Source organism: Cicer arietinum, chromosome 3, assembly GCF_000331145.2.
Source record: "Cicer arietinum cultivar CDC Frontier isolate Library 1 chromosome 3, Cicar.CDCFrontier_v2.0, whole genome shotgun sequence".
Lineage (NCBI taxonomy): Eukaryota > Viridiplantae > Streptophyta > Magnoliopsida > Fabales > Fabaceae > Cicer > Cicer arietinum.
The window spans coordinates 72,297,881-72,306,780 of record NC_021162.2 but is presented as its reverse complement, the minus strand read 5'-3'; the positions used below and the strand labels follow the sequence as shown (position 1 = coordinate 72,306,780).

General features: G+C 31.7%; 2 protein-coding genes across 3 annotated transcripts in view; both read right to left on the bottom strand.

Annotated features, from left to right (window-relative positions):
- Positions 1–3,435: 3,435 nt before the first annotated feature.
- Positions 3,436–5,692, bottom strand: LOC101500088 (uncharacterized). The gene is made up of 4 exons (XM_004494184.4): positions 5,038–5,692; positions 4,677–4,798; positions 4,506–4,569; positions 3,436–3,689 (listed from the first exon to the last, which is right to left on the bottom strand). The coding sequence occupies exons 1-3, from the start codon at positions 5,366–5,368 to the stop codon at positions 4,507–4,509; spliced, it is 516 nt and encodes a 171-aa protein (XP_004494241.1). The 5' UTR covers positions 5,369–5,692; the 3' UTR covers positions 3,436–3,689; position 4,506.
- Positions 5,693–5,982: 290 nt separating this feature from the next.
- Positions 5,983–8,900, bottom strand: part of LOC101499562 (2-Cys peroxiredoxin BAS1, chloroplastic) — a 3,209-nt gene continuing 291 nt past the window's right edge. For both annotated transcript variants that reach the window (XM_004494182.4, XM_073366082.1), the window contains 7 exons: positions 8,863–8,900; positions 7,981–8,055; positions 7,797–7,878; positions 7,635–7,714; positions 6,842–6,967; positions 6,500–6,613; positions 5,983–6,372 (listed from right to left, as the gene is read on the bottom strand). The exon at positions 8,863–8,900 ends at the window's right edge or, in 1 of these variants, runs on beyond it. In XM_004494182.4, the coding sequence (XP_004494239.1) occupies positions 6,256–6,372; positions 6,500–6,613; positions 6,842–6,967; positions 7,635–7,714; positions 7,797–7,878; positions 7,981–8,055; positions 8,863–8,900 (632 nt within the window). In that variant the 3' untranslated portion in view covers positions 5,983–6,255. The remainder of the gene's footprint in view (positions 6,373–6,499; positions 6,614–6,841; positions 6,968–7,634; positions 7,715–7,796; positions 7,879–7,980; positions 8,056–8,862) is intronic.

The following is an 8,900-nucleotide window of genomic DNA, read 5'->3' as shown; positions in this document are numbered from 1 at the left end:
ACATTAAAAATTAAAAATAGTAGTTATTTGCATTTAAATTTTGTATGCAATAAAAAAACTGATTACATTTCATAAACTACTACAACTTTTTATTTAATTTTATACTAAAACTTGTTATATTGAAAGATGTTTTGATAACAATAATATTAAATGAAAAAAATTAAGTTAAATTTTATTTATATTTTAGTTCATAACCGACTACTTTTTGTGTTATTATTTGAGTTAGAAAGAGTGCATACATTTAAGTTTAACATAAAATAAAATCTTCGAAACATGAGTTGTAGAATAATTGTTATTTATTTTTAAGTTTTAACTCAACTTATAAATGTTGATTTTATTAAATTGAATATTATATTTGGGATTTAAATTCGAGATTTTATGTTATATGTATAAGTTTATCACGATATTTATCATCTCGTCTACATACAAAAAGAAAAAAGAATTGTTGTTTTACTATTTTAAACTTATTTATTTATAATTTTACCTTGTTTATTTAATTAAATATATCCTAATTTTAAAATATTTACTTATATATAAAAAAGATACCAATTTCTTTTTTAATTTTAAAAGTTCTATTTATGATTTTATCTTTCATTATCAATCAATTAATTTTTAAAATAATCATATAAATTTTATAACTTCTATTTTGTATTGATTAGAGTGGATATGTCATTGTCTTTCTGTGCAATAATATTTTGTAATGTGAAACTCACATACTAAATACGAATATATAAACTATTTTTATAATTTTTTATCATTTGAATTGTATTTGCAGACTGATTATTATGGTGTGTTTTGTTCAAATGAAAGAAAAGGAGAAGAGAGATTTTAATGGAGAGAGGATGACGAGAGAAGGGAAAACATATATGTGTTTAGTTTATTTTAAAAGAGAAGAGTGGATGAGAGGGAACTAAAGATGAATAGAGATGTGTTTGTATCTAAAGTAGATGAAATGAGTTTTAATTCTTTAATGTTTGGTTTAAGAGGATGAGAGAGATTTTAAATAATTTTTTGGTTATATTAATTTTTTTTTTCTTTTCCAAATCCTCAAAATAGAGAGAAGATAAAATAAGCTATATAAAAGATTTTGACTTGTACCAAAAATTAAATCAAATATATTTCATTTAAATATTATCTCCTTTCATCTCTGGTTCATCTCCAACCAAACATACCATTAAAAAAATATCATAAATTTATAGCTGCTTTAGATAAACTACTTTCACCTATTGTCATCTAGTACAGGGCGTCCCCTACAAATTAAATCACCAACTTTTTCTAAAAGAGATTGTCCCCCATAAAATATAGTGCTCCCCCTACTATTTCTAGAAAAACTATTTCCACCTACCTTGTGTCTCAATTTTCTAAAATATATACAAGTTTTAGTAAATATTAATCTTAAAAATTTTACATGTAAGATTTGAGTAGATATAAGTATTGAATATTTATCATAAATCATAAAAGGAAGGATTGAATTGCATCCAATATAGCAGGGTCGACATTTGAAACAGCTATGAATAGTATGCTTTTGTATGGAATGTAAAGATATAAAATGATTATTGTTAAAATTCAAATATGAACATGAATCTCACACTTAAACGAATGATATATAAGAGACAAATAATATATACTCTTAATGTTTCTGAAGTTTTGAATATAAATACGATGTTACGTGTTATTTGACCACTAATTTAATAAATAAAAAATTGCTTAAAAAAAAAAAACTTTTACGCATACAAAAGAACAGAAAAAAATACTATACTGCATGGGACTAAAATGAACTCACTCAGATCAAGTTGGTTCACAAACGAGGGCAAATAAAACAGCAATCCTAATGGCGCCGCTAACCTTTTCATGTTGTCGCCGATGTACGGTGTTTGTTGAGTTTACTTGTTTCTCTTTTTCCGTGAAGTTTTGAAAGTTTTTTCTCTCCTTTGTCAGAGTTTGCTTATCTCTACTTTACTAGAGTTGTTTATTTCCAATTTTCTTTTAAAAGTGCAATTGATCTATCATGTTGTTGATAGTAATGACAATCGATAACAGAGAACAAATCCCGAATACCGTTACAAGGATCTATCATGTGTTTCTCTACATGTGTTTTGTTGTTATTTTTAGTTTATTTTAAATTTGTAGTGAACGTGTTTGTTGAAATATATGAGGATGATTCATTTTGTCGGTATCATATTTTTTGTAAATGATTTATTGATACTATCAAATACAACACTCTCCCAGCCTTACAGACGATTTGTCAACATATAGTTTTATTGATCATGTGAGAGACCATATTTTATCGATACGAGCAAACACTGACAAATAATTTTTATCTGTATATAGATGAAATTAAAGATTGTGAATCTTATATTATTCTTGATCATTGATTGGATGTGGATAAAATTAGTTTTGGTGATTCTATTCCTTTTCATTGGATTATTTTATTATTCTGATCGTTTAATTTGAATCTCAATAAAATTGAAAATTTTGGTTAGGTAGAAACTGACTTTTAAATTAATTGTAGTTTTTGCGACTTTTGATCTATAACTATCATTCAGATGATGCTTAATCCAGTCAAATAAACAAAATTTACATAGAGATGATTTACGTTTGTTTTATCAATTAAAAATTAAATCTTTTAAAAAGTTGTGATAAGTCTGAAATTCACGAACTAGTGGATTAGTCATTTCAATATATGTGATTTTAATTTCATTATCTCAATTTATTTGAACCTAAATTAAAAAAATTCTCATTTTATTAATTCTAATTTCGGTTAAATAAATCCTATGATAAGTTTTTATTAACTCATATTTGTCCTGTTTGGGACCACGGATTAAACATCCCAAACTAGTAGCAGAAACACAAAGCCTGAGTATAACTAATGCACAAGTGTCAAAAAGTTGTTACGGGTGAGACAAAGGAAAAGTACTCGAAACAGTAAACAAACTAACTAAACCAAAAAAGGATCTAGCTGACAGAGTCATATGAACAATCTCCTTAACTAGTGCACCAAGAAGAGACCAAATAAATGAGCATAAATGTGCCTATGTAAAAAGCATAGCCAAGCGGCATAAAAATAAAACCCCTACCAATTGAAAATAAAGAAAACCATAACAAATTGCACCAGCATGAATCATGATATTTCAAAACAAAAACCAAAGAAGCCTATCTGCAAATAATCTTTTCATCATTTTAAAAAAAATGTTAAATATTAGTAATTATTTTTGTTAGGGGCGTTGAATTATGACTTCCTTATCCTTCAAACCTCTATATCGTCCCCCCAAACCACCAAATCATTTTATCACGCCCTAATCTTTTGATCATCAAATGAGACCAACCCTCGTAGCGATTAAAAAGCCAAAAATACCTCTATATGGTAGAGAACTTGGTTCATATTTAGGAAATATCATATCAAAACTATCACCTAATTACTTAAATGTTAACAAATAAAAGGCAAAATGTGCTTATAATATATTATATTGAAGTTGTTACAGAAAATCTCTCCTGTGTTGTTGTGTCCGTGATAACAAACTCTTTGTCTAAGAAGCTTGAAAAATTAGTGGAGAACAACATAAGCATGCAATTGTGCATCACAATTCTCAGAGTTAGTAGTGAGCATGCTCATCATAGCTTCTCGAGTTGAGAAGGATTTATCCATCATCGTCTCGCATACATGTTCAGAAGTACTTTCATACCAGATACTGCATAGTTGAAGAAACAACAAGTCTTAAAAGCTGCAAGAAGTTTCAGTGTCCTAAATTCTAAGTAAAGCAATTGTTGAAAAGATTGGACTGACTCAGTTTTCGAGTTTACCTTTTAAATTTGATTTACCCAACTTAAAATATAAAGTCTTTAAATATTTATTCAATGGTTGTGAAACACTGGTTGCTGAGTGCAGAAAAATGTAACCTATCTCAAATGGTAACATGATGGCAATGTTGGTCTAATGGTAAACTTGGTTTTACATTGTCCGTTGTGTTTCATGATCAAGTCCACGTACGTTGAGCCACTTTTGAAGTCATCACTCCAACTCAGCGCCACACATATTAGCCAAATAAGCATTTGCATGCCACATAAGCGAACGGTTTACCACATAAGATCATTTCAATGTTGATAAGTAAAAATTTAATAAAATGGACCAAAGTGGTAAACGCAATAGCCTTTTATTTGTAATTTTATTAAAAGTTAAAGGTACATTTGTACACCTCGAATGTATGCTAACTGAGATATGTTTAAGGGACTGACTTCATCTAACGTATATTTTTCCATACGCAACAATCAGAAATGAAACTTCTAACTAAATGATTAAGGGACTCGATCATCTACTATGTGACACACCATGTTAAAAAATAAACGTGAAACAAGTTTTTTTTTCTAAAAAAAAGTATGATGATGACTAAAATAATTATGAGAAAAATTTATGTCTAATAAGCACTAAACCAAAAAAATACAGCACAAATATGCAGATATATCCAACTAAAAGAATAAAACAAAAACCAAACAATCTGAAATAATACCTTAGAAATTGGCAGGACTATCATCCAATTGTTTCTCATCTTCTATTTCAACCTCTAAAATCTCCTGAAACCAAAAACATAAAAGGAGAACAAGTTTCTCAACTTCTACACTTTGATATTTTGTGTAAAAAAAAAGTAGACTGAGAAAGAAGCACAAGAGAAGACACTTACAGGAATCCTCTGTTTGAGATAATTACCGACTCTAGCTAGAACTGTTGAACGCTTGTGCCAAAACCGACCCTTCAGGCTAATCCTCACGAAAGGTCCATCCAACTCCACCAATTCAATCACACCTCAAATATAAGATCAATATACTATTTAACACCCATCTTAATAACAGTAATGCATAATAGTCGATAAAACCTAACTCAACTGACAATGACGATATTGTTAGGCCGAACATTTTTTATGGTAACTCAGGTTCAAACCTGAAATCTCGTCGTTGTGTGCGTGAGTTTACTCTATAGACAGAAAAAAATAATACATAATAAAATATGATCTTCTTTAATTGTTGATTTGAACATGAAAATACCTGTCATACCAACAGAAGTATCAAAGATCTGACCCAGCTCAGCACGAGCATCGACCAAAGCTTGTCTTACGTTGTTTTCTGTGAGGTCAAGTGGTGGTGGAACAGCAGGAGCTGCTGATAAAGGCTTCAGCTTCCTTCGAGGATTACAATTTGTGTTCGTGAGAAGTGGAGAATTAGGCATGTGGATTTGGGTTGTTCTTAATTGCGGATTTTGGATTGGGTAACTGGTGGTGTAGCATAGTTTGAGTGAGCTTACATTATGACTATGGTTATAATAAGAATGGATGTAAGAGCTACAACACAGTGACAGGGTCTTCTCATGTAGGGACATAATCCTCCAATTTGCACTACTCTCTGCCTATTTTTCCCTTTCAAAAGGAAAATATGGGACTTTGCGTGAATTTCTAAAGCAAGAGTTTCAGAGGGACCAGAACCAAAGAGTGAGTGTCGAGTATCAAGATATGGATAATGTACACCCTCCCCCAGAACCTAATTTTTTTTTTTTTTATAAACAAAAATAGCTGAAAAAACAGAATTTTTAATTAAAAATCTAGTTGGATATATTCAGAACATAAAAAGTATTCAATTTTGGCCAAAAGGCATTAAATACTTGTTTCATTGAGTGATTAAAAAGATTATCATGTTTTGATTTTGTGATAAAAAAGGATTATCATGATGTTTTAGATGATAATTGAATGGTCGATCCTATCATGGCCAGTGCTATATTCCGCATTTTAACTATGAGCAATTCCATCGACGATGAAATACCCAAGTGGTTTGGGTTGGAACCCCATAAGGAAGTCCAAGATTCAATCCTTACTACTGAGTACTAACATTTCCCCCTCCGAAAATAACGATGATGAGGTAACTGAATAATACATTGTAGGCATACATCCCAAGGTAACATTCTGAATGCACCTAAAATCAGTTTCGTATTTCTACATGTAAATCACAGAACATCAACAGCTTAAAGCTCTCCATTATAGATGACAATATTATTATTCATACACATTCGTGATATACAGATAATAACATAAGAAATGGTAAATTTAATACATAATTCACTCCAAAATCCAGGTACACCAGCATTCTTTTTTATAATACCTTTGCGCCTCAATTTCAAATGACTCGGATTACATTGCATAAAACAATATTCTTTTACATCCCAAATTGATACAGATGAGTAGTTGATACTCTTAAGTACTACTGTTAACAATCCTACACCGCAGAAAAGTACTCTTTGCTAAGTTTGGGGTCTGGTTTCATGGACTTCTCACCAGGCTTCCACCCAGCAGGGCAAACCTCATCCGGATTCTCCTGCACATACTGCAAGGCCTGCAAGTCCAATGCATATATGGGAGCAAAAACATTATTTAAGAATATAGATAGGTCAAAGAGGAAATAAAACACCTAATAAAAAGTAGTCAATCCCGATGTTGTAATTAGATGTATAAATAATAACCTGGAGTGTTCTCTTTGTCTCGTCAACACTTCTACCAATTGCAAGGTTGTTGATGGTAGAATGCTGGATAACCCCTTCCTTGTCAATAATGAACAATCCTCTCAATGCAATCCCCTAAATCATTGGAAATATTTGGAATCATTGTGACACAGGTACAAAAAAAAGTGTAAAGAAAAGCAACAGTTCAAAGCCAGTATTTCACCATTGATGCAAAATGGTATTACCTAGATAGCATCTTACATTTCGTTCCAGCAAATATATTGAAACTAAAGCTCAAAAGAAGTTGAAGTTGATAGGAAGAAAATGAATAGCCACAGTTTAGGTCATGGTGTCAAAACATACCTGATCAGGAATGAGAACACCGTAAGATTTTGATATAGATTTGGTGACATCAGAAACCAAAGGATAGTTCAAATCACCAAGACCACCTGACTTTCTATCTGTTTGAACCCATGCAAGGTGCGAGAACTACAATAATAACAATAATGTCACTAATCAATTCGAATCAGACTTTGGAAGTGCCTTTGGATTGTGGACATAACATGATAATTGTGAACATACAGACAGAATATCATAACATAATGCATGCACGAGCTAGAGGAAAATTTGTGTCAGTTTGCTAAGACACGACCTCTATGAATCACACAGCATCTGTGGTCAGAAGATCAGGGAAATCAATTCACAATTAACAAAGTTTGAATAAATTTCTGAGTGACATTTTGACTTTCCATTGTTCATAAAGTAATTTCCCCAAACCATTCTCTTCTTCCATACAGATGTAGCCAGTTGCAGAGGAAAATTAAAATAACGTATCCATGGAGATTTGCCAATTATACTAAGAACTGCAGGTCATGAACTATGCACAGGAAGAAATTGTGTGAAGACTGTAAGTGGGCCAAGTCTTTGCACACACTTCATTTTCTATAGTAGCAAATATGCACAGCAGCACAGGCAGAAGTAGAAGTAATTCATATCAAGGAAAAAATTGTGACAAGAAGCAAGCAACGCCTTTTTCCACTAGACAGAGTCGGCAACATGAACTCAACAATGTCATATCATGAAATGTTTGGGGGGAATAATCTATATAAGAGCAAACAGAGGAAGTAATAATTATTAAAAATAAAGTCAAACTAACCACACTGTCAACTGAAACGCCTAATATCTCTGTATTAAGTTCCTCAAATTCTGCATGGCGGTCACTGAAAGCAGTGATTTCTGTAAACAAGTTACAAATGTTAGGGTGAAAAAGAGAAGAATCGGCGGCTACAACTTACTAAAGGGTCAAGTGTCAACTAACCTGTGGGACAAACAAAAGTGAAGTCCAATGGGTAGAAAAAGAGGACAACGTATTTCTTCCCAATGTATTCAGATAATTTGACCTGAAAAGACAGTGATTTAGTCAAAGATAAAGAAACAGTGAGACAAAAACTTATCACAAGCAGAGAATATGTTTATATTTGCTTGGGCATGCGGCAGTTTACCTTGATAAACTCCTGATCAAAAACAGCCTCGGCTTCAAAATTGGGTGCTATGTTCCCAACTAATGGCAGTTCACTCTTTAAAAAAAGGAAAACGAAAGAAAAAAAAAGTAAATTAATTCACAGGTCAAGCCAGAAAAAAATAAAACTCTAAAGCTCGAGTTCCCAGCTTCATCAATGAAAATACAACAGTCAAATAATTAGAGATGACGACAAACACACAAATGAACTCAATATTCTAAAAAATTATATCCAATGCTTGTAAACTTTGTAGCACTGAAACTTCTAATCGAAGGCACCTTCAACTAATTCATTTTCTCAAATTTTTACCAGTGCCAACGTGTTAGTGTCAGTGTCGTATGCATGGGTGTGTTTGAGTAGATGCTTCACAGCTTATACGCCTCAAGGAGGAATAGTCAGGAATACCCAATTCCGCATCTTGTTCTGAACAATTCCAATTCTAATTACAAATTTAAATCTATTTTGTATTTCAGTACAACAACAACTATCATACCTATCTACCAATAATCTCAGCAATGCTGCAAAAATAAATTCAAACATCATGACAAGCACAACCATCAATGTAGTTCATGTTCACAGTTGAGTAACAATTAACAAAGGCCTGGAAAACTTAGCAGGTATGTGAAACTAGTAAGAGCCTGATACAAGAGACTTGAATCTGAAACCATATCCTATTAAGCAAGGAGACAAAAATAAAAACCAACAAACATACAACATAGACAGAAATGTCAAATAAAAAAAATTGTTTAATTTTGTTTTGTTTTATCGCGCAATGTAGTTAAATGTTGGTGGAGAAATGATGTAAAGCAATTAAAAATGGAGTTGAAGAAATGCAAAGAGGGGTTTAGTTATTGAATAACTTACAGAAGCTTTAACGACGAAGGAGCGGCGAGAAGGGGAAG

Bases quoted from the DNA above. Each gene is read 5' to 3' on its own strand.
- LOC101500088 (XM_004494184.4), bottom strand. From the start codon at position 5,368: ATGTCCCTACATGAGAAGACCCTGTCACTGTGTTGTAGCTCTTACATC. The intron at 4,799-5,037 runs GTATTTTCATGT...CTTATATTTGAG, and splicing joins TACTTCTGTTGGTATGACAG to GTGTGATTGAATTGGTGGAG. The intron at 4,570-4,676 runs GTAAGTGTCTTC...TTTTGGTTTCAG, and splicing joins ATCTCAAACAGAGGATTCCT to GAGATTTTAGAGGTTGAAAT.